This window comes from Oncorhynchus mykiss, chromosome 13, assembly GCF_057628025.1.
Source record: "Oncorhynchus mykiss isolate SJ-2025 chromosome 13, ASM5762802v1, whole genome shotgun sequence".
Lineage (NCBI taxonomy): Eukaryota > Metazoa > Chordata > Actinopteri > Salmoniformes > Salmonidae > Oncorhynchus > Oncorhynchus mykiss.
This window is the reverse complement of record NC_143034.1, coordinates 83,132,726-83,157,581: the sequence shown is the minus strand read 5'-3', so window position 1 is coordinate 83,157,581 and position 24,856 is coordinate 83,132,726. Positions and strand designations below refer to the sequence as shown.

General features: G+C 46.0%; 1 protein-coding gene across 1 annotated transcript in view; it reads right to left on the bottom strand.

Moving 5' to 3' along the window:
- The window catches only part of rbbp6 (retinoblastoma binding protein 6), a 58,882-nt gene extending 35,935 nt beyond the window's left edge, over nt 1-22,947 (bottom strand). The window contains exons 1-4 of the mRNA XM_090194380.1: nt 21,836-22,947; nt 18,395-18,494; nt 10,956-11,067; nt 7,175-7,219 (exon numbers count right to left, since the gene is read on the bottom strand). Coding sequence (XP_090050506.1) covers nt 7,175-7,219; nt 10,956-11,067; nt 18,395-18,494; nt 21,836-22,001 — 423 coding nt within the window. The 5' untranslated portion in view covers nt 22,002-22,947. The remainder of the gene's footprint in view (nt 1-7,174; nt 7,220-10,955; nt 11,068-18,394; nt 18,495-21,835) is intronic.
- Nucleotides 22,948-24,856: the final 1,909 nt, after the last annotated feature.

Below are 24,856 nucleotides of genomic sequence, written 5' to 3'. Positions count from 1 at the left end.
AGGTCCTGATAGATCTGTGTCTAACCTAGTCAGTCTGATAGATCTGTGTCTAACCTAGTCAGTCTGTTAGGTCATGATAGATCTGTGTCTAACCTAGTCAGTCTGTCATGATAGATCTGTGTCTAACCTAGTCAGTCTGTTAGGTTAGATCTGTGTCTAACCTAGTCAGTCTGTTAGATCTGTGTCTAACCTAGTCAGTCTGTTAGATCTGTGTCTAACCTAGTCAGTCTGTTAGATCTGTGTCTAACCTAGTCAGTCTGTTAGGTCCTGATAGATGTGTCTAACCTAGTCAGTCTGTTAGATATGTGTCTAACCTAATCAGTCTGTTAGGTCCTGATAGATCTGTGTCTAACCTAGTCAGTCTGTTAGATCTGTGTCTAACCTAGTCAGTCTGTTAGATCTGTGTCTAACCTAGTCAGTCTGTTAGATCTGTGTCTAACCTAGTCAGTCTGATAGGTCCTGTTAGATTTGTGTCTAACCTAGTCAGTCTGTTAGATCTGTGTCTAACCTAGTCAGTCTGTTAGATCTGTGTCTAACCTAGTCAGTCTGTTAGATCTGTGTCTAACCTAGTCAGTCTGTTAGATCTGTGTCTAACCTAGTCAATCTGATAGGTCCTGTTAGATTTGTGTCTAACCTAGTCATTCTGTTAGATCTGTGTCTAACCTAGTCAGTCTGTTAGATCTGTGTCTAACCTAGTCAGTCTGTTAGATCTGTGTCTAACCTAGTCAGTCTGTTAGATCTGTGTCTAACCTAGTCAGTCTGTTAGATCTGTGTCTAACCTAGTCAGTCTGTTAGATCTGTGTCTAACCTAGTCAGTCTGTTAGATCTGTGTCTAACCTAGTCAGTCTGTTAGATCTGTGTCTAACCTAGTCAGTCTGTTAGATATGTGTCTAACCTAGTCAGTCTGTTAGATCTGTGTCTAACCTAGTCAGTCTGTTAGATCTGTGTCTAACCTAGTCAGTCTGTTAGATCTGTGTCTAACCTAGTCAGTCTGTTAGATCTGTGTCTAACCTAGTCAGTCTGTTAGATCTGTGTCTAACCTAGTCAGTCTGTTAGATCTGTGTCTAACCTAGTCAGTCTGTTAGATCTGTGTCTAACCTAGTCAGTCTGTTAGATCTGTGTCTAACCTAGTCGGTCTGTTAGATCCTGTTAAATCTGTGTCTAACCTAGTCGGTCTGTTAGGTCCTGATAGATCTGTGTCTAACCTAGTCAGTCTGCTAGATCTGTGTCTAACCTAGTCAGTCTGTTAGATCTGTGTCTAACCTAGTCAGTCTGTTATATCTGTGTCTAACCTAGTCGGTCTGTTAGATCCTGTTAAATCTGTGTCTAACCTAGTCAGTCTGTTAGGTCATGTTAGATCTGTGTCTAACCTAGTCAGTCTGTTAGGTCATGTTAGATCTGTGTCTAACCTAGTCAGTCTGTTAGATCTGTGTCTAACCTAGTCGGTCTGTTAGATCCTGTTAAATCTGTGTCTAACCTAGTCAGTCTGTTAGGTCATGTTAGATCTGTGTCTAACCTAGTCAGTCTGTTAGATCTGTGTCTAACCTAGTCAGTCTGTTAGATCTGTGTCTAACCTAGTCAGTCTGTTAGATCTGTGTCTAACCTAGTCAGTCTGTTAGATCTGTGTCTAACCTAGTCAGTCTGTTAGATCTGTGTCTAACCTAGTCAGTCTGTTAGGTCCTGATAGATCTGTGTCTAACCTAGTCAGTCTGATAGATCTGTGTCTAACCTAGTCAGTCTGTTAGGTCATGATAGATCTGTGTCTAACCTAGTCAGTCTGTTAGGTTAGATCTGTGTCTAACCTAGTCAGTCTGTTAGATCTGTGTCTAACATAGTCAGTCTGTTAGGTCCTGATAGATCTGTGTCTAACCTAGTCAGTCTGATAGATCTGTGTCTAACCTAGTCGGTCTGTTAGATCCTGTTAAATCTGTGTATAACCTAGTCAGTCTGTTAGGTCATGTTAGATCTGTGTCTAACCTAGTCAGTCTGTTAGATCTGTGTCTAACCTAGTCGGTCTGTTAGATCCTGTTAAATCTGTGTCTAACCTAGTCAGTCTGTTAGGTCATGTTAGATCTGTGTCTAACCTAGTCAGTCTGTTAGATCTGTGTCTAACCTAGTCAGTCTGTTAGATCTGTCTAACCTAGTCAGTCTGTTAGATCTGTGTCTAACCTAGTCAGTCTGTTAGATCTGTTTCTAACCTAGTCAGTCTGTTAGGTCCTGATAGATCTGTGTCTAACCTAGTCAGTCTGATAGATCTGTGTCTAACCTAGTCAGTCTGTTAGGTCATGATAGATCTGTGTCTAACCTAGTCAGTCTGTTAGGTTAGATCTGTGTCTAACCTAGTCAGTCTGTTAGGTCCTGATAGATCTGTGTCTAACCTAGTCAGTCTGATAGATCTGTGTCTAACCTAGTCAGTCTGTTAGGTCATGATAGATCTGTGTCTAACCTAGTCAGTCTGTCATGATAGATCTGTGTCTAACCTAGTCAGTCTGTTAGGTTAGATCTGTGTCTAACCTAGTCAGTCTGTTAGATCTGTGTCTAACCTAGTCAGTCTGTTAGGTCCTGATAGATGTGTCTAACCTAGTCAGTCTGTTAGATATGTGTCTAACCTAATCAGTCTGTTAGGTCCTGATAGATCTGTGTCTAACCTAGTCAGTCTGTTAGATCTGTGTCTAACCTAGTCAGTCTGTTAGATCTGTGTCTAACCTAGTCAGTCTGTTAGATCTGTGTCTAACCTAGTCAGTCTGATAGGTCCTGTTAGATTTGTGTCTAACCTAGTCAGTCTGTTAGATCTGTGTCTAACCTAGTCAGTCTGTTAGATCTGTGTCTAACCTAGTCAGTCTGTTAGATCTGTGTCTAACCTAGTCAGTCTGTTAGATCTGTGTCTAACCTAGTCAGTCTGTTAGATCTGTTTCTAACCTAGTCAGTCTGTTAGGTCCTGATAGATCTGTGTCTAACCTAGTCAGTCTGATAGATCTGTGTCTAACCTAGTCAGTCTGTTAGGTCATGATAGATCTGTGTCTAACCTAGTCAGTCTGTTAGGTTAGATCTGTGTCTAACCTAGTCAGTCTGTTAGGTCCTGATAGATCTGTGTCTAACCTAGTCAGTCTGATAGATCTGTGTCTAACCTAGTCAGTCTGTTAGGTCATGATAGATCTGTGTCTAACCTAGTCAGTCTGTCATGATAGATCTGTGTCTAACCTAGTCAGTCTGTTAGGTTAGATCTGTGTCTAACCTAGTCAGTCTGTTAGATCTGTGTCTAACCTAGTCAGTCTGTTAGATCTGTGTCTAACCTAGTCAGTCTGTTAGATCTGTGTCTAACCTAGTCAGTCTGTTAGGTCCTGATAGATGTGTCTAACCTAGTCAGTCTGTTAGATATGTGTCTAACCTAATCAGTCTGTTAGGTCCTGATAGATCTGTGTCTAACCTAGTCAGTCTGTTAGATCTGTGTCTAACCTAGTCAGTCTGTTAGATCTGTGTCTAACCTAGTCAGTCTGTTAGATCTGTGTCTAACCTAGTCAGTCTGATAGGTCCTGTTAGATTTGTGTCTAACCTAGTCAGTCTGTTAGATCTGTGTCTAACCTAGTCAGTCTGTTAGATCTGTGTCTAACCTAGTCAGTCTGTTAGATCTGTGTCTAACCTAGTCAGTCTGTTAGATCTGTGTCTAACCTAGTCAATCTGATAGGTCCTGTTAGATTTGTGTCTAACCTAGTCAGTCTGTTAGATCTGTGTCTAACCTAGTCAGTCTGTTAGATCTGTGTCTAACCTAGTCAGTCTGTTAGATCTGTGTCTAACCTAGTCAGTCTGATAGGTCCTGTTAGATTTGTGTCTAACCTAGTCAGTCTGTTAGATCTGTGTCTAACCTAGTCAGTCTGTTAGATCTGTGTCTAACCTAGTCAGTCTGTTAGATCTGTGTCTAACCTAGTCAGTCTGTTAGATCTGTGTCTAACCTAGTCAGTCTGTTAGATCTGTGTCTAACCTAGTCAGTCTGTTAGATCTGTGTCTAACCTAGTCAGTCTGTTAGATCTGTGTCTAACCTAGTCAGTCTGTTAGATCTGTGTCTAACATAGTCAGTCTGTTAGGTCCTGATAGATCTGTGTCTAACCTAGTCAGTCTGATAGATCTGTGTCTAACCTAGTCGGTCTGTTAGATCCTGTTAAATCTGTGTATAACCTAGTCAGTCTGTTAGGTCATGTTAGATCTGTGTCTAACCTAGTCAGTCTGTTAGATCTGTGTCTAACCTAGTCGGTCTGTTAGATCCTGTTAAATCTGTGTCTAACCTAGTCAGTCTGTTAGGTCATGTTAGATCTGTGTCTAACCTAGTCAGTCTGTTAGATCTGTGTCTAACCTAGTCAGTCTGTTAGATCTGTCTAACCTAGTCAGTCTGTTAGATCTGTGTCTAACCTAGTCAGTCTGTTAGATCTGTGTCTAACCTAGTCAGTCTGTTAGATCTGTTTCTAACCTAGTCAGTCTGTTAGGTCCTGATAGATCTGTGTCTAACCTAGTCAGTCTGATAGATCTGTGTCTAACCTAGTCAGTCTGTTAGGTCATGATAGATCTGTGTCTAACCTAGTCAGTCTGTTAGGTTAGATCTGTGTCTAACCTAGTCAGTCTGTTAGGTCCTGATAGATCTGTGTCTAACCTAGTCAGTCTGATAGATCTGTGTCTAACCTAGTCAGTCTGTTAGGTCATGATAGATCTGTGTCTAACCTAGTCAGTCTGTCATGATAGATCTGTGTCTAACCTAGTCAGTCTGTTAGGTTAGATCTGTGTCTAACCTAGTCAGTCTGTTAGATCTGTGTCTAACCTAGTCAGTCTGTTAGATCTGTGTCTAACCTAGTCAGTCTGTTAGATCTGTGTCTAACCTAGTCAGTCTGTTAGGTCCTGATAGATGTGTCTAACCTAGTCAGTCTGTTAGATATGTGTCTAACCTAATCAGTCTGTTAGGTCCTGATAGATCTGTGTCTAACCTAGTCAGTCTGTTAGATCTGTGTCTAACCTAGTCAGTCTGTTAGATCTGTGTCTAACCTAGTCAGTCTGTTAGATCTGTGTCTAACCTAGTCAGTCTGATAGGTCCTGTTAGATTTGTGTCTAACCTAGTCAGTCTGTTAGATCTGTGTCTAACCTAGTCAGTCTGTTAGATCTGTGTCTAACCTAGTCAGTCTGTTAGATCTGTGTCTAACCTAGTCAGTCTGTTAGATCTGTGTCTAACCTAGTCAGTCTGTTAGATCTGTGTCTAACCTAGTCAATCTGATAGGTCCTGTTAGATTTGTGTCTAACCTAGTCAGTCTGTTAGATCTGTGTCTAACCTAGTCAGTCTGTTAGATCTGTGTCTAACCTAGTCAGTCTGTTAGATCTGTGTCTAACCTAGTCAGTCTGTTAGATCTGTGTCTAACCTAGTCAGTCTGTTAGATCTGTGTCTAACCTAGTCAGTCTGTTAGATCTGTGTCTAACCTAGTCAGTCTGTTAGATCTGTGTCTAACCTAGTCAGTCTGTTAGATCTGTGTCTAACCTAGTCAGTCTGTTAGATCTGTGTCTAACCTAGTCAGTCTGTTAGATCTGTGTCTAACCTAGTCAGTCTGTTAGATCTGTGTCTAACCTAGTCAGTCTGTTAGATCTGTGTCTAACCTAGTCAGTCTGTTAGATCTGTGTCTAACCTAGTCAGTCTGTTAGATCTGTGTCTAACCTAGTCGGTCTGCTCAGATTGGTCTGAAAACACATTGCTGACGCAACTTATTTCTCACGAGAAAATACTAATCTACCAGATTCACTTGAATCGACTTTACTAAAAAAAGGACAGGAAGTGTAAATCCACTGGGGGAGAAAACAGATATTATCCTTCAAGAATACATGAGTAGTAGTCCACACATAAATGGTCAGGGGTCTAGGAGACGTTTTATTGGATAAAACATTCACACTCCCACATTCCAGCTACCCAATCACAGCTACACGCATAAATGGTCAGGGGTCTCAGGGACGTTTGCCAAGTTTTATTGGATAAAACATTCACACTCCCACATTCCAGCTACCCAATCAAAACACAGTCCTTCTAACAGCTGACTGTCATTACAAGCCCGTTAACACCATTAAAAGCAGTAAATGCTGTTCTCTGGTTGAACGTCACAGGGTATAAATATATATATATATAAACGAACAATAACAAAATCAGTTTATCACAACATCAACAGAAGAGTTCAGCCAAGAAACACGTCTGTGGTTCACACTGTCGGTTTGTGTTTTACTTCAGCAAACTACATATTTGAGGATAAAACAAGAACCATATTTGAGGATAAATTACATCTGCTAGATGTTATATATATATATATATATATTTATATAAAGTTAATCTCTTCAAAAACACAGTGTGGTGACAAAGCATGGTGCAGTAGAGAGGATTTGGCAAGTTGAAATGTTTAAAAAAAAAAAAGTTGTTACATGGGCTTCAATAATTTTTGAAATCAAGATTGATAACAGGTTTGTTTTATAAATTAGTGTCCTAGGGGTGAAAGGTCATGTATGAGCAAAAAATAAATCAATAAATAAACAACCCGTTGAGTCTTCATTTAGAGAGAGAAGAAGAAGAAGGGAAAAAACGAGGCGAACGCTTCATTCTTCAGGATGCGTGTTCGGGAACGAGTGTGTGTGTGTGTGTGACGTACGAGTGTGTGTGTGTGTGTGTGTAACGAACGAGTGTGTGTGTGTGTAACGTACGAGTGTGTGTGTGTGTGTGTAACGTACGAGTGTGTGTGTGTGTGTGTGACGTACGAGTGTAAGCAGCAGCAAGTGTACGTCTCCTTCAGACTAAAAAGACACAGAGAGAAATCTCTTTACATGACCAGGGACAGTAAACAAATCACATCAAATTCAAAACCACCAATTAATATCATTACAACCAAGTCAGTCAACATCACTTTTTAAAAACAGGTTTTTTACACTTAGTTTCAATCCAACTTAACTGTTTTAAGAGAAAAGAGAGAGAAGAGGAGAGAAGGAAAGGAGAGGAGAGAAGGAGAGAAGGGAAGGAGAGAAGGAGAGAAGGAAAGGAGAGGAGAGAAGGAGAGAAGGGGAGGAGAGAAGGAGAAGAGGAGAGAAGGCGAGAAGGAGAGAAGAAGGAGAGAAGGAGAGAAGAAGGAGAGAAGAAGGAGAGAAGAGAAGGAGAGAATATATAGTTTACCTTTGAAAGTTGGGCCAGTGATATTGATGAAGCATGATCATCAATCTGTTTGAGACAAAAATCAGATTACTGCTCCATCACACACACACACACACACACACACACACACACACACACACACACACACACACACACACACACACACACACACACACACACACTCTGTAGAGTAACACACGAGCTAGATATCTACTGTCAAACCCGTGTTGATGGTATTAACTAGTCAGTTATGAAACACTGGAACAGACATAGCCATAATAAACACACGTCAGCTTGGTAATGAGACATGAATAAACACACGTCAGCTTGGTAATGAGACATGAATAAACACACGTCAGCTTGGTAATGAGACATGAATAAACACACGTCAGCTTGGTAATGAGACATGAATAAACACACGTCAGCTTGGTAATGAGACATGAAAAGGACCATTAGAAATGAAAGTCCCCAAACAACCTAATCATTTTTATTTATTTTTTTACCTTCAGAACAAATTAATGATTTACAAAAAAGGGACCAGTTCATTTCATAAAACATCCAAAAAAGTCTTAGTGACATTAAATTAGGTCTTTGTAAAAATATGTTTTTTAAAAGAGCACCCTCTCCCCCAGTTTCACGGGCGTCTAATCCCCCTCCTCCAGTTTCACGGGCGTCTAATCCCCCTCCCCCAGTTTCACGGGCGTCTAATCCCTCTCCCCCAGTTTCACGGGCGTCTAATCCCTCTCCCCCAGTTTCACGGGCGTCTAATCCCCCTCCCCCAGTTTCACGGGCGTCTAATCCCCCTCCTCCAGTTTCACGGGCGTCTAATCCCCCTCCCCCAGTTTCACGGGCGTCTAATCCCCCTCCTCCAGTTTCACGGGCGTCTAATCCCCCTCCTCCAGTTTCACGGGCGTCTAATCCCCCTCCCCCAGTTTCACGGGCGTCTAATCCCCCTCCTCCAGTTTCACGGGCGTCTAATCCCCCTCCTCCAGTTTCACGGGCGTCTAATCCCCCTCCCCCAGTTTCACGGGCGTCTAATCCCCCTCCCCCAGTTTCACGGGCGTCTAATCCCCCTCCTCCAGTTTCACGGGCGTCTAATCCCCCTCCTCCAGTTTCACGGGCGTCTAATCCCCCTCCTCCAGTTTCACGGGCGTCTAATCCCCCTCCTCCAGTTTCACGGGCGTCTAATCCCCCTCCTCCAGTTTCACGGGCGTCTAATCCCCCTCCCCCAGTTTCACGGGCGTCTAATCCCCCTCCTCCAGTTTCACGGGCGTCTAATCCCCCTCCCCCAGTTTCACGGGCGTCTAATCCCCCTCCTCCAGTTTCACGGGCGTCTAATCCCCCTCCTCCAGTTTCACGGGCGTCTAATCCCCCTCCCCCAGTTTCACGGGCGTCTAATCCCCCTCCCCCAGTTTCACGGGCGTCTAATCCCCCTCCTCCAGTTTCACGGGCGTCTAATCCCCCTTCTCCAGTTTCACGGGCGTCTAATCCCCCTCCTCCAGTTTCACGGGCGTCTAATCCCCCTCCTCCAGTTTCACGGGCGTCTAATCCCCCTCCTCCAGTTTCACGGGCGTCTAATCCCCCTCCTCCAGTTTCACGGGCGTCTAATCCCCCTCCTCCAGTTTCACGGGCGTCTAATCCCCCTCCTCCAGTTTCACGGGCGTCTAATCCCCCTCCCCCAGTTTCACGGGCGTCTAATCCCCCTCCTCCAGTTTCACGGGCGTCTAATCCCCCTCCTCCAGTTTCACGGGCGTCTAATCCCCCTCCTCCAGTTCCAGGGCGTCTAATCCCCCTCCCCCAGTTTCACGGGCGTCTAATCCCCCTCCTCCAGTTTCACGGGCGTCTAATCCCCCTCCTCCAGTTTCACGGGCGTCTAATCCCCCTCCTCCAGTTTCACGGGCGTCTAATCCCCCTCCTCCAGTTTCACGGGCGTCTAATCCCCCTCCTCCAGTTTCACGGGCGTCTAATCCCCCTCCTCCAGTTTCACGGGCGTCTAATCCCCCTCCTCCAGTTTCACGGGCGTCTAATCCCCCTCCTCCAGTTTCACGGGCGTCTAATCCCCCTCCTCCAGTTTCACGGGCGTCTAATCCCCCTCCTCCAGTTTCACGGGCGTCTAATCCCCCTCCTCCAGTTTCACGGGCGTCTAATCCCCCTCCTCCAGTTTCACGGGCGTCTAATCCCCCTCCTCCAGTTTCACGGGCGTCTAATCCCCCTCCTCCAGTTTCACGGGCGTCTAATCCCCCTCCTCCAGTTTCACGGGCGTCTAATCCCCCTCCTCCAGTTTCACGGGCGTCTAATTCCCCTCCCCCAGTTTCACGGGCGTCTAATCCCCCTCCTCCAGTTTCACGGGCGTCTAATCCCCCTCCTCCAGTTTCACGGGCGTCTAATCCCCCTCCTCCAGTTTCACGGGCGTCTAATTCCCCTCCTCCAGTTTATGTTAGCAACATGCTAACACCCTGTGTGACTTGCTTCTTGTATAGGTGTTAGCAACATGCTAACACCCTGTGTGACTTGCTTCTTGTATAGGTGTTAGCAACATGCTAACATCCTGTGTGACTTGCTTCTTGTATAGGTGTTAGCAACATGCTAACATCCTGTGTGACTTGCTTCTTGTATAGGTGTTAGCAACATGCTAACATCCTGTGTGACTTGCTAATTGTATAGGTGTTAGCACACATGCTAACATCCTGTGTTCAAGGCACACTTAACCAGCATGGCTACCACAGCATTCTGCAGTGATACACCATTCCATCTGGTTTGCACTTAGTGGGACTATCATTGGTTTATCAACAGGACAATGACCCAGAACACACCTCCAGGCTGTGTAAGGGCTATTTAACCAAGAAGGAGAGTGATGGAGTGCTGCATCAGACGACCAGGTCTCCACAATCCCCCGACCTCAACCCAGTTGAGATGGTTTGGGATGAGTTGGACCGCAGAGTGAAGGAAAAGCAGCCAACAAGTGCTCAGCATACATAGCCCATCTGTAAATAGCCCACCCAACTACCTCATCCCCAAGCATACATAGCCCATCTGTAAATAGCCCAGCCAACTACCTCATCCCCAAGCATACATAGCCAATCTGTAAATAGCCCACCCAACTACCTCATCCCCATATTGTTATTTATTTGCTCCTTTGCACCCCAGTATCTCTACTTACACATGAATCTCCTGCACATCTATCACTCCAGTGTTTAATTGCTATATGGTAATGATTTCGCTTCTATGGCCTATTTATTGCCTTACCTCCCTACATTTCCACACACTGGACATAGATTGTTCTATTGTGTTATTGACTGACTATGTTTACTCCATGTGTAACTCTGTGTCGTTATCTGTGTCGCACTGCTTTGGTTTATCTTGGTCAGGGTCTCAGTTGTAAATGAGAACTTGTTCTCAGCTGGCCGACCTGGTTAAATGAAGGTGAAATCAAAATATATAAAAACATGTGGGAACTCCTCCAAGACTGTTGGAAAAGTATTCCAGGTGACTACCTCATGAAGCTGGTTGAGAGAATGCCAAGAGTGTGCAAAAGCTGTCATCAAGAAGGCAAAAAGGAGGCTACTAAAATCTATTTATTTTTTTGGTTACTACATGATTCCATGTGTTAGTTGATCGTTTTAATGTCTTCACTATTATTCTACAATGTAGAAAATAAAATCCCTTGAGGTGTGTTCAAAACTTTTGACTGGTACTGTAGTTTTAAAAAACAGGACAACACTAGAATGGTATGACAAGACATTTCACACACGTGTGTGTGTGTGTGTGTGTGTGTGTGTGTGTGTGTGAATTCGTTACATACTCCTTTGGAGGATCCAATGGAAAAGTGACAGTGTTCTGAAGAACGATCTCCTTTGGAGGATCCGACGGGGAGGTTCTGAACGGGGAAGTGATTCTGTTCTGAAAAACGCTCACTGGAACACACAGAGAGAGAGAGACAGGAGAGAGAGAGGACAGAGAGAGAGAGGACAGAGAGAGAGGGCAGAGAGAGAGAGGGCAGAGAGAGAGAGGACAGAGAGAGAGAGAGGACAGAGAGAGAGGAGAAAGAGAGAGAGAGTTAAATTCATGTTGGTCATTCAGACGCTCTTCTCCAGACAGACACACGTCCAAGTTTAAAATAGTCAGTCTAGAAAAATAAAAGCAGGATTCACAACTTGTTTGAGCCTGAAATTCCAAAAACCGACACGTCTGACCTGTCGTGTGTCTGTTACCCCCAGACCTGTCGTGTGTCTGTTACCCCCAGACCTGTCGTGTGTCTGTTACCCCCAGACCTGTCGTGTGCCTGTTACCCCCAGACCTGTCGTGTGCCTGTTACCCCCAGACCTGTCGTGTGCCTGTTACCCCCAGACCTGTCGTGTGTCTGTTACCCCCAGACCTGTCGTGTGTCTGTTACCCCCAAACCAGACCTGCCACCACACCCCCAGCAGCACCACACCCCCAGCAGCACCACACCACCACACCCCCAGCAGCACCACACCCCCTGCAGCACCACACCCCCACACCCCCTGTAGCACCACACCCCCAGCAGCACCACACCCCCACACCCCCTGCAGCACCCCCACACCCCCTGCAGCACCCCCACACCCCCAGCAGCACCACACCCCCAGCAGCACCACACCCATAGCAACACCACACTCCCTGCAGCACCACACCCCCTGCAGCCCCACACCCCCAGCAGCACCACACCCCCTGCAGCACCACACCCCCACACCCCCTGCAGCACCCCCACACCCCCAGCAGCACCCCCACACCCCCAGCAGCACCCCCACACCCCCAGCAGCACCACACCCCCAGCAGCACCACACCCCTTACAGCAGCACCACACCCCTTACAGCAGCACCACACCCCCTACAACACCACACCCCCACACCCCTTACAGCACCACACCACACCCCCTACAACACCACACCCCCACACCCCCTACGGCACCACACCCCCTAAGGCACCACACCCCCTAAGGCACCACACCCCCTACGGCACCACACCCCTTACAGCACCACACCCCCAGCAGCACCACACCCCCACACCCCCTGCAGCACCACACCCCCAGCAGCACCCCCACACCCCCAGCAGCACCACACCCCCAGCAGCACCACACCCATAGCAACACCACACTCCCTGCAGCCCCACACCCCCTGCAGCACCACACCCCCTGCAGCACCCCCACACCCCCAGCAGCACCCCACCCCCAGCAGCACCACACCCCCAGCAACACCACACCCCTTACAGCAGCACCACACCCCCTACAACACCACACCCCCACACCCCTTACAGCACCACACCCCCTACAGCACCACACCCCCTACAACACCACACCCCCACACCCCTTACAGCACCACACCACACCCCCTACAACACCACACCCCCACACCCCCTACGGCACCACACCCCCTACAGCACCACACCCCCACACCCCCTACAACACCACACCCCCTACAGCCCCACACCCCTTACAGCACCACACCCCCTAAGGCACCACACCCCCTACAACACCACACCCCCACACCCCTTACAGCACCACACCCCCTACAGCACCACACCCCTTACAGCACCACACCCCCTACAGCCCCACACCCCTTACAGCATCACACCCCCTAAGGCACCACACCCCCTAAGGCACCATACCCCCTACAGCACCACACCCCCTAAGGCACCACACCCCCACACCCCCTAAGGCACCACACCCCCACACCCCCGCAGCACCACCACACCCCCTACAGCACCACACCCCTTACAGCACCACACCCCCCGCACCACCACACCCCCCGCACCACCACACCCCCTACAGCACCACCACACCCCCTACAGCACCACCACACCCCCTACAGCACCACACCCCCTACAGCACCACCACACCCCCTACAGCACCACACCCCCTAAGGCACCACCACACCCCCTACAGCACCACCACACCCCCTACAGCACCACCACACCCCCTACAGCACCACACCCCCTACAGCACCACCACACCCCCTACAGCACCACACCCCCTACAGCACCACACCCCCTACAGCACCACCACACCCCCTACAGCACCACACCCCCTACAGCACCACACCCCCTAAGGCACCACATCCCCTAAGGCACCACCACACCCCCTACAGCACCACACCCCCTACAGCACCACCCCCTAAGGCACCACATCCCCCAGCAGCAGGTGTGAGAGAGCAGAGCTGCGGTCCAACGTCCCTTATTTGAATATCTTAACTGACACAGTTCTCAGTTCTCAGTCACACAAACAATCCAGAGCTCCTCACTTAGAAACGAATCTAGATAAATGATCTGGGGCCCACTGCTTCCAACATCAGGAAGAAACAAATCTAGATAAATGATCTGGGGCCCACTGCTTCCAACATCAGGAAGTAACGAATCTAGATAAATGATCTGGGGCCCACTGCTTCCAACATCAGGAAGAAACTAATCTAGATAAATGATCTGGGGCCCACTGCTTCCAACATCAGGAAGAAACTAATCTAGATAAATGACCTGGGGCCCACTGCTTCCATCATCAGGAAGTAACGAATCTAGATAAATGATCTGGGGCCCACTGCTTCCATCATCACTTGATGCCACATCAGGAACTGTTTTAAGTGAGAAATAGGCATTGGTCTGTAGCCCCCCCCCCCCCCCCCCCCAAAAAGCGAATAAATTCACGAGCTCCACAACGCCTGCTTCACCCATAATCCACCAAGGTTTTCCAGCACACAGCTTTGACCTACTACAGTAGCTATGGTTGGTCTATTGTGCTTCAAACTATGTGCCTGTCTTAGGTCAGTTAGGATCACCACTTTATTTTAAGAATGTGAAATGTCAGAATAATAGTAGAGAGAATGATTTATTTCAGCTTTTATTTCTTTCATCACATTCCCAGTGGGTCAGAAGATTACATACACTCAATTAGTATTTGGTAGCATTAAATTGTTAAACTTGGGTCAAATGTTTCGGGTAGCCTTCCACAAGCTTCCCACAATAAGTAGGGTGAATTTTGGCCCATTCCTCCTGACAGAGCTGGTGTAACTGAGTCAGGTTTGTAGTCCTCCTGACAGAGCTGGTGTAACTGAGTCAGGTTTGTAGGCCTCCTGACAGAGCTGGTGTAACTGAGTCAGGTTTGTAGGCCTCCTGACAGAGCTGGTGTAACCGAGTCAGGTTTGTAGGCCTCCTGACAGAGCTGGTGTAACTGAGTCAGGTTTGTAGGCCTCCTGACAGAGCTGGTGTAACTGAGTCAGGTTTGTAGGCCTCCTGACAGAGCTGGTGTAACTGAGTCAGGTTTGTAGGCCTCCTGACAGAGCTGGTGTAACTGAGTCAGGTTTGTAGGCCTCCTGACAGAGCTGGTGTAACTGAGACAGGTTTGTAGGCCTCCTGACAGAGCTGGTGTAACTGAGACAGGTTTGTAGGCCTCCTGACAGAGCTGGTGTAACCGAGTCAGGTTTGTAGGCCTCCTGACAGAGCTGGTGTAACTGAGTCAGGTTTGTAGGCCTCTTTGCTTTTTCAGTTCTGCCCACAAATGTTCTATGTGATTGAGGTCAGGGCTTTGTGATGTCCAATCCAGTACCTTGACTTTGTTGTCCTTAAGCCATTTTGCTAAAACTTTAGAAGTATGCTTGGGGTCATTGTCCATTTGGAAGGCCCATTTGCAACCAAGCTTTAACTGATGTCTTGAAATGTTGCTTCAGTATATCCACATCATTTTCCGTCCTCATGATGCCATCTATTTTGTGAAGTGCACCAGTCCCTCCTGCAGCAAAGCACCCCCACAACATGATGCTGCCACCCCCGTGCTTCACGGTTGGGATGGTGTTCTTCGGCTTGCAAGCCTCCCCCTTTTTCCTCCAAACATAACGATGGTCATTATGGCCAAACAGTTATGTTTTTGTTCCATCAGACCGGAGGACATTTCTCCAAAAAGTACGATCTTTGTCCTCATGTGCAGTTGCAAACCGTAGTCTGGCTTTTTTATGGTGGTTTTGGAGCAGTGGCTTCTTCCTTGCTGAGTGGCCTTTCAGGTTGTGTTGATATAGGACTTGTTTTACTGTGGATATAGATACTTTTGTACCTGTTTCCTCCAGCATCTTCACAAGGTCCTTTGCTGTTGTTCTGGGATTGATTTTCACTTTTCGCACCAAAGTACGTTCATCTCTAGGAGACAGAACGCGTCTCCTTCCTGAGCGGTATGATGGCTGCGTGGTCCCATGGTGTTTATACTTGTGTACTACTGTTTGCTAGTGTCCAGTCATTAGGTTTGTGTAACCAGTGTCTAACTAGTGTCCAGCCATCTTGGTTTTGGACGGCAGCCGTCTTGGTTTTTGACGGCAGCCGTCTTGGTTTTTGACGGCAGCCATCTTGGTTTTTGACGGCAGCCATCTTGGTTTTTGACGGCAGCCATCTTGGTTTTTGACGGCAGCCATCTTGGTTTTTGACGGCAGCCATCTTGGTTTTTGACAGCAGCCATCTTGGTTTTTGACGGCAGCCATCTTGGTTTTCATTTGAAACATCTTTTCACCCTTTGCTTCTTTATAACAAATGCAGAGCCAGGGGCAATCCATGGAAATGTAAAAGTGAGAAGTAGGCATTGGTCTGACGCCGATAAAGGAACTTCACATGAGCATCACAATGCCCACCAACGCATTCCTGCACACAGCTTTGACCTACTACAGTAGCTATTGTTGGGTCTATTGTACATCAAAACAACGTGTATGCAGGTTGCTTAGAATTCAAAAACCTTCTCAAAAAAAAAGGCTAATTCCTACTCTTCAGGGGAATAATGGACTTTACAGTGTCCTGCTATTAAAATGTATTTTCAGTACATTCAGAAAGTATTCAGACCCCTTGACTTCGATATTTTTGTTACGTTACAGCCTTATTCTAAAATGGATTAAATCTATACACAATACCCCATAATGACATCACAATACCCCACAGTGACATCACAACACCCCATAATGACATCACAACACCCCATAATGACATCACAATAACAAAGCAAAAACAGGTTTTAGACATTTTGGCAAAAGTATTAAAAATAAATACTGAAATATAATTTACATATGCATTCAGAGCCTTTACTCTGTACGTTGATGAAGCTACAAGCTTGGCACACCTGTATTTGGGGGAGTTTCTCCCATTCTCCTCTGCAGATCCTCTCACGCTCTGTCAGGTTGGATGGGGAGCGTCACTGCACAGCTATTTTCAGGTCTCTCCAGAGATGTTCGATCGGCTTCAAAGTCTGGGCTCTGGCTGGGCCACTCAAGGACATTCAGAGACTTGTCCCGAAGCCACTTCCGTGTTGTCTTGGCTGTGTGCTTAGGGTCATTGTCCTGTTGGAAGGTGAACCTTCACCCCAGTCTGAGGTCCTGAGCACTCCGATTCAGGTTTTCATCAAGGATCTCTCTGTACTTTGCTCCGTTCATCTTTCCCTCGATCCTGACTAGTCTCCCAGTCCCTGCCGCTGAAAAACATCCCCACAGCATGATGCTGCCACCACCATGCTTCACCGTAGGGATGGTGCCAGGTTTCCTCCAGATGTGATGCTTGGCATTCAGGCCAAAGAGTTCAATCGTGGTTTCAGACCAGAGAACCTTGTATCTCATGGTCTGAGAGTCCTTTAGGTGCCTTTTGGCAAACTCCAAGCAGGCTGTCATGTGCCTTTTACTGAGGAGTGGCTTCTGTCTGGCCTTTCTACCATAAAGGCCTGATTGGTGGAGTGCTGTTGAAATGGTTGTCCTTCTGGAAGGTTCTCCCATCTCCACAGAGGAACTCTGGAGCTCTGTTAGAGTGACCATCAGGTTCTCAGTCACCTCCCTGACCAAGGCCCTTCTCCACCGATTGCTCAGTTTGGCCGGGCAGCCAGCTCTAGGAAGAGTCTTTGGTGGTTCCAAACTTGTTCCATTTCAGAATGATGGAGGCCACTGGGTTCTTGGGGACCTTCAATGCTGCAGAAATGTTTTGGTACCCTTCCCCAGATCTGTCTCTCGACATAATCCTATCTCGGAGCTCTACGGATAATTCCCAATTCCTTCGACCTCATGGCTTGGTTTTTGCTCTGACATGCCCTTCTCCAGGATTGAGACAATGCAAAGATCTGTCTCGGAGCTCTACCGACAATTCCTGCGACCTCGTGGCTTTGTTTTTGCTCTGACATGAACTGTCAAATGTGGGACCTTTATATAGACAGGTGTGTGCCTTTCTAAATCATGTCCAATCAGTTGAATTTACCACAGGTGGACCTCCAATCAAGTTGTAGAAACATCTCAAGGATGATCAATGGAAACAGGATGCTCCTGAGCTCAATTTCAAGTCTCATAGCAAAGGGGTCTGAATAATTATGTAAATATTATTTTTTAATACATTTGCAAATATTTCTAAATACCTGTTTTCGCTTTGTCACAATGGGGCAGATTGTGATGTCACTATGGGGTACTGTGATGTCACTATGGGGTACTGTGATGTCACTATGGGGTACTGTGATGTCATTATGGGGCAGATTGATGGAGGACAAAAATATTTAATACATTTTAGAACGGGGCTGAAAAGTTTTAAACAAAATGTGGGGAAAATGGGTTTGTATAGTTCCTGATTTTTTTAAATATTTAATTTAACCTTTAATTTAACTAGGCAAGTCAGTTCAGAACAAATTATTATTTACAATGAAGGCCTACCCCCGGGTCAAACCCGGACGACGCTGGGCTAATTGTGCGCCACCCTATGGGACTCCCAATCACGGCCGGATGTGATACAGCCTGGAATCGAACCAGGGACTGTATTGACCCCCCTCTTGCACTGAGACTCAGCGACCTTAGACCACCAGGGAGTCCTCGATGCACTGTGTATATATGTACTCACATGTTATACATCTTGCTTGGTGACTACAGGCTGGGTTAAGGCCAGGTGACTACAGGCCAGGTGACTACAGGCTGGGTTAAGGTCAGGTGACTACAGGCCAGGTGACTACAGGCTGGGTTAAGGTCAGGTGACTACAGGCCAGGTGACTACAGGCTGGGTTAAGGCCAGGTGACTACAGGCCAGGTGACTACAGGCTGGGTTAAGGCCAGGTGACTACAGGCCAGGTGACTACAGGCTGGGTTAAGGCCAGGTGACTACAGGCCAGGTGATTACAGGCTGGGTTAAGGCCAGGTGACTACAGGCCAGGTGACTACAGGCTGGGTTAAGGCCAGGTGACTACAGGCCAGGTGACTACAGGCTGGGTTAAGGCCAGGTGACTACACTGTGTATATATGTACTCACATGTTATACATCTTGCTTGAAGCCTTGACTCCTCCGATGGGTATTCTTCTGATGATGACAGAGGAGTTCTTGGATATCAGGGCCTCGTCGTCTTTGTATTCTACAGATCAGAGACGAGGGAATTACTGGTCTGTCTGTTGGTAGTCCCCCGGTGCGCCATCCCAGATATCTAGTCCCCCGGTGCGCCATCCCAGATATCTAGTCCCCCGGTGCCCCATCCCAGATATCTAGTCCCCCGGTGCCCCATCCCAGATATCTAGTCCCCCGGTGCCCCATCCCAGATATCTAGTCCCCCGGTGCTCCATCCCAGATATCTAGTCCCCCGGTGCGCCATCCCGGATATCTAGTCCCCCGGTGCGCCATCCCGGATATCTAGTCCCCCGGTGCGCCATCCCGGATATCTAGTCCCCCGGTGCGCCATCCCAGATATCTAGTCCCCCGGTGCCCCATCCCAGATATCTAGTCCCCCGGTGCCCCATCCCGGATATCTAGTCCCCCGGTGCGCCATCCCGGATATCTAGTCCCCCGGTGCGCCATCCCGGATATCTAGTCCCCCGGTGCGCCATCCCAGATATCTAGTCCCCCGGTGCGCCATCCCAGATATCTAGTCCCCCGGTGCGCCATCCCAGATATCTAGTCCCCCGGTGCGCCATCCCAGATATCTAGTCCCCCGGTGCGCCATCCCAGATATCTAGTCCCCCGGTGCGCCATCCCAGATATCTAGTCCCCCGGTGCGCCATCCCAGATATCTAGTCCCCCGGTGCGCCATCCCAGATATCTAGTCCCCCGGTGCGCCATCCCAGATATCTAGTCCCCCGGTGCGCCATCCCAGATATCTAGTCCCCCGGTGCGCCATCCCAGATATCTAGTCCCCCGGTGCGCCATCCCAGATATCTAGTCCCCCGGGCACCATCCCAGATATCTAGTCCCCCGGGCACCATCCCAGATATCTAGTTCCCCGGGCGCCATCCCAGATATCTAGTTCCCCGGGGTACCATCCTAGATATCTATATCTAATATAAAATCAATCCATCTTATCTATTCAATTTACATATGACGTTTTACATTCATGGTTGTCAGGAAGTGTTTTTAAAGTACACTGGCCTCAACCCCCCCAAAGAGCAAGCAGTTCACAGTAGAAGGAAGAAACCATAAGAGGAACCAGACTCCCTGACTAGGCCTAACCCCACCATGCCAGCACCCAAGCCAACCACCTGGGCTGAAATAAGGGGTTTTGTGGATGATGGAACCTTACAGGTAGGCCAAATAAAATAAAATAAATGCATATAAAATTACCATTTCCCTTCAACGAAACGGCTCAAACCCATTGACCCTCTTCTCTATTCAAGCCCTGTCACAAAAACAAATATACCGGGCCCCATTTGACCAGGAACCACAGTGGTTGTCTGGCTGTCAAGACCTCTTCATTCGAAACGGGTTCCCGACGGTGATTATTGATCCCTGTGGTTGACACTAGTTTATTGGTGCTTATTGATCCCTGTGGTTGTCACTAGTTTATTGGTGCTTATTGATCACTGTGGTTGACACTAGTTTATTGGTGCTTATTGATCCCTGTGGTTGTCACTAGTTTATTGGTGCTTATTGATCCCTGTGGTTGACACTAGTTTATTGGTGCTTATTGATCCCTGTGGTTGTCACTAGTTTATTGGTGCTTATTGATCCCTGTGGTTGACACTAGTTTATTGGTGCTTATTGATCCCTGTGGTTGTCACTAGTTTATTGGTGATTATTGATCCCTGTGGTTGACACTAGTTTATTGGTGCTTATTGATCCCTGTGGTTGACACTAGTTTATTGGTGCTTATTGATCCCTGTGGTTGACACTAGTTTATTGGTGATTATTGATCCCTGTGGTTGACACTAGTTTATTGGTGCTTATTGATCCCTGTGGTTGACACTAGTTTATTGGTGCTTATTGATCCCTGTGGTTGTCACTAGTTTATTGGTGCTTATTGATCCCTGTGGTTGACACTAGTTTATTGGTGCTTATTGATCCCTGTGGTTGTCACTAGTTTATTGGTGCTTATTGATCCCTGTGGTTGACACTAGTTTATTGGTGATTATTGATCCCTGTGGTTGTCACTAGTTTATTGGTGATTATTGATCCCTGTGGTTGACACTAGTTTATTGGTGCTTATTGATCCCTGTGGTTGACACTAGTTTATTGGTGCTTATTGATCCCTGTGGTTGTCACTAGTTTATTGGTGCTTATTGATCCCTGTGGTTGACACTAGTTTATTGGTGCTTATTGATCCCTGTGGTTGACACTAGTTTATTGGTGATTATTGATCCCTGTGGTTGTCACTAGTTTATTGGTGCTTATTGATCCCTGTGGTTGTCACTAGTTTATTGGTGATTATTGATCCCTGTGGTTGTCACTAGTTTATTGGTGCTTATTGATCCCTGTGGTTGTCACTAGTTTATTGGTGCTTATTGATCCCTGTGGTTGTCACTAGTTTATTGGTGATTATTGATCCCTGTGGTTGTCACTAGTTTATTGGTGATTATTGATCCCTGTGGTTGTCACTAGTTTATTGGTGATTATTGATCCCTGTGGTTGTCACTAGTTTATTGGTGATTATTGATCCCTGTGGTTGTCACTAGTTTATTGGTGATTATTGATCCCTGTGGTTGACACTAGTTTATTGGTGCTTATTGATCCCTGTGGTTGACACTAGTTTATTGGTGCTTATTGATCCCTGTGGTTGACACTAGTTTATTGGTGATTATTGATCCCTGTGGTTGACACTAGTTTATTGGTGCTTATTGATCCCTGTGGTTGACACTAGTTTATTGGTGATTATTGATCCCTGTGGTTGACACTAGTTTATTGGTGATTATTGATCCTTGTGGTTGTCACTAGCTCACCTTATTTAACGTTAGGATTTCCGTCCAGGCCCCGTTATGTGCTGCTTCCCGATGGGGGTTCAGCATCAGCAAACGGCACGGAAAGCCCCTGCACTTGAGCTATAGCTCGTCAACCAACTTACTAGTTAGCTTTTTATTTTTAAACTTAGCTACCTAGCTGTCATCCGAGGTTGAAGCAGTAACCTGGTTAGTTAGAAAGTAGCTAGTTAGCAGTTAGCAGCAACAGGACAGTCAAACACAACACGTGTGTTTTGTCTGATAAAGTGATGGTAGATCAGGACTATATAGGTGATACGGGAAAAAAATTATATATATATATATATATATTCAACACGAAGAACTCAATAACATGACATTATACATTTCATAAAAGTTTTAAAAATGTCTGATTTTGGGGGGAGGGGCTTTCCGTCACTGGACTAATTTGTTCTTAGCTAATAACTAGGTAGCAACAGCTGTCGGCAGCTTTGACATCCCAAGTGATTTAACTTAGTTAAGATAAATAAAAATGTCATCCTTTAAAAGAACACAGATGATAAAACTACTTTCTTACCTTCTTTAGTTTGTGCGTTGGTGATTTGTAGGCCGCAGTCGACAGCTTTGAGTCTCTCTCGACCCATGATCTGTCTTTTCAGGTCGGCCAGAGTGATGTTCAGGCCATCGAAAGTGACCGTGTCGTAGTTGAGTTTAGATGAGAATTTATAATGTACACAAGACATGGTGGCAACGAAAAGGGACACAGACGGGTTCACTCGATGTCCCCAGACACCAAACGGATCATATGTAAGAGGGAACACAACAAGCTGTCCAAAATGACACAGAGCAAGTTCAATGGAGGTCGCTGAGTTTTTAATGTAGCTAAATGTTAATATCTAACGCGTCGGAAGGGGAAGAACAAAAAAAAAACATGCTGATTGTGAGTTGTCAAATGGACTGAAATCACTTGTTTGTTGGTTTGTGTTTTTTTTTAGAGTTTTGTACCGTAGAAACTGGCCCAAAGCAACACACCGCCTTCCAGAAACATGGTGGGGGAAAAGCAATTTGACCCGATACTTCAATACATAAAATAAAGATCAACAAAGTGTCCGAGAGCCAAAAGGTAGGAAACTAAGACTAGTAAACAGTAAATCCAATAAAAACGTTACTTGCGTCCTTACTGTCCAAAAAAAAATTAAAAAAATAAATGCGATCACTTAAGAGAGAATCAAGAGTTTGAAAATAAACAAAAAAACAGAGCAAACACGACGGTATGTAATAGCTAATTTATTCCCTGTGTAAAAGGGGTAGCTAACTAGTTCATGTGAATTATGACAGAAAATAAAGACAAGTCTGGCCTTCTCGTAAACGCTAACGTGTAGCTAACAGTTAGCTTGCTGATAGCTTACAGACAAAACCCAAACAAGCTACCTAAGACACTGTCAACTCAAATGACATGAAGACATTAACCGGATACTACAACAAAAACATTAATATTTCAGAAACTATATATATATATATATAGTCATTACATTCCATGCAAATATCTGAATAATGTTGTATTCCTTTCCATGTTGAAGTGTCCAGAAATCAACCAGCTGTGTCGACTTCCCACAGAGACAAGAGGAGAGAGCTGTCATTTTGGCTCGGCGGCCTTTCTGCGCATGCGCAGAAAAAGGGAACGGCCACGTTCAGAACATCAGTCGCTTTGCTTCCTGCGCAGTCGACTGATGACGCAATCCAACACGTTTCCCCAATGGACAAGGTGTGTGACAATACACACCAACGGGTAAATGAGACAATACACCAACGGGTAAATGCAGAGGGGTCTTTTACTCAGTTATAAGGATTTTTTTTTTTTTTTTTTGGCATTTTGACAAGGTCCCCTGTAAAAACTAAAGATTTTTGAAATTGTTTTAGATGCCATTCCCCTCAGGTGTTGCTCTGTTATTCAGGAAGGTGACCCTCAGAGCCTACCTTCTGTTGACCCTGTTGACTCATCAGTAGGAAAGACCTGACCCTCAGAACCTACCTTCTGTTGACCCTGTTGACTCATCAGTAGGAAAGACCTGACCCTCAGAGCCTACCTTCTGTTGACCCTGTTGACTCATCAGTAGGAAAGACCTGACCCTCAGAGCCTACCTTCTGTTGACCCTGTTGACTCATCAGTAGGAAAGACCTGACCCTCAGAGCCTACCTTCTATTGACCCTGTTGACTCATCAGTAGGAAAGACCTGACCCTCAGAGCCTACCTTCTATTGACCCTGTTGACTCATCAGTAGGAAAGACCTGACCCTCAGAGCCTACCTTCTATTGACCCTGTTGACTCATCAGTAGGAAAGACCTGACCCTCAGAGCCTACCTTCTGTTGACCCTGTTGACTCATCAGTAGGAAAGACCTGACCCTCAGAACCTACCTTCTATTGACCCTGTTGACTCATCAGTAGGAAAGACCTGACCCTCAGAACCTACCTTCTATTGACCCTGTTGACTCATCAGTAGGAAAGACCTGACCCTCAGAGCCTACCTTCTGTTGACCCTGTTGACTCATCAGTAGGAAAGACCTGACCCTCAGAGCCTACCTTCTGTTGACCCTGTTGACTCATCAGTAGGAAAGATTCGTTTCTCTTTTGGTCCGTTCAACAACAGAGCGATACGAACCTTGTTTCAGCAGGATGTTGTATCTATACCTTATGTCATGCCTTATGTCATGCCTTATGTCATGCCTTATGTCATGCCTTATTGGAATGGATGTGTTGATCATATCTGTTGGGAAAAAAAGTTTGAATGTTGCCACACACATACCTACTTGTTAACACAATTAAGGAAGTTTCCTTTAAAATGATTCATAAATATTATCCTGCCAACCACTATATGAAGAAGTTTAACGAAAACATCAACTCAAATTGCTCCTTTTGTAATGACCAGCCAGAAACAGTGTTGCATCTTTTTTGGGGGGGGATTGTATTCATGTGAGAAAACTGTTGTCAGTAGATTTATAATTGAACACATTTATGAAGATTTTACACTATTGTGGAGAGATGTACTGTTTGGATTCTTTACCTACAATAGAAATAAGCTGAAACATTTTTATATAATTCATTTCTTTATTCTTTTGGCCAAATTTCATAAACACAAAATGTACATTTACAAACAAAAAAAAACAAACACATTTTCTCACCTTACAAAAATAAACTGAACTGTATTTTAAGGCAGTTAAATTCTCTACTAACAAAAAAAGCTATTAGAATTGTAAGTGTATGCATGTCCCTTTAAGGTCCTTGTGTAATTGGAACGTGATATTGTACCCCCTAGCCCCGCCCCCTAGCCCCGCCCATAGCCCCGCCCCTAGATCGATTGTCCATTGTATATAATATATATATATATACTTGTGTTCCTTCATGTACTCTCTGTATTGATTTTTTGTTAATAAAAAATAAAAATAATCAAAAAAGTGTGACAATATCTATTTTACCACTGAGAAGAATTTAGGTTCCAAGCTACTGAGAAAATGTTGTGCTGTATCATTTTGGCCCGGTAGTATGAGACATTTGGGTAGATTTTGTGTAGCACAAAAGCGCTTGATGTTGCCAATTAA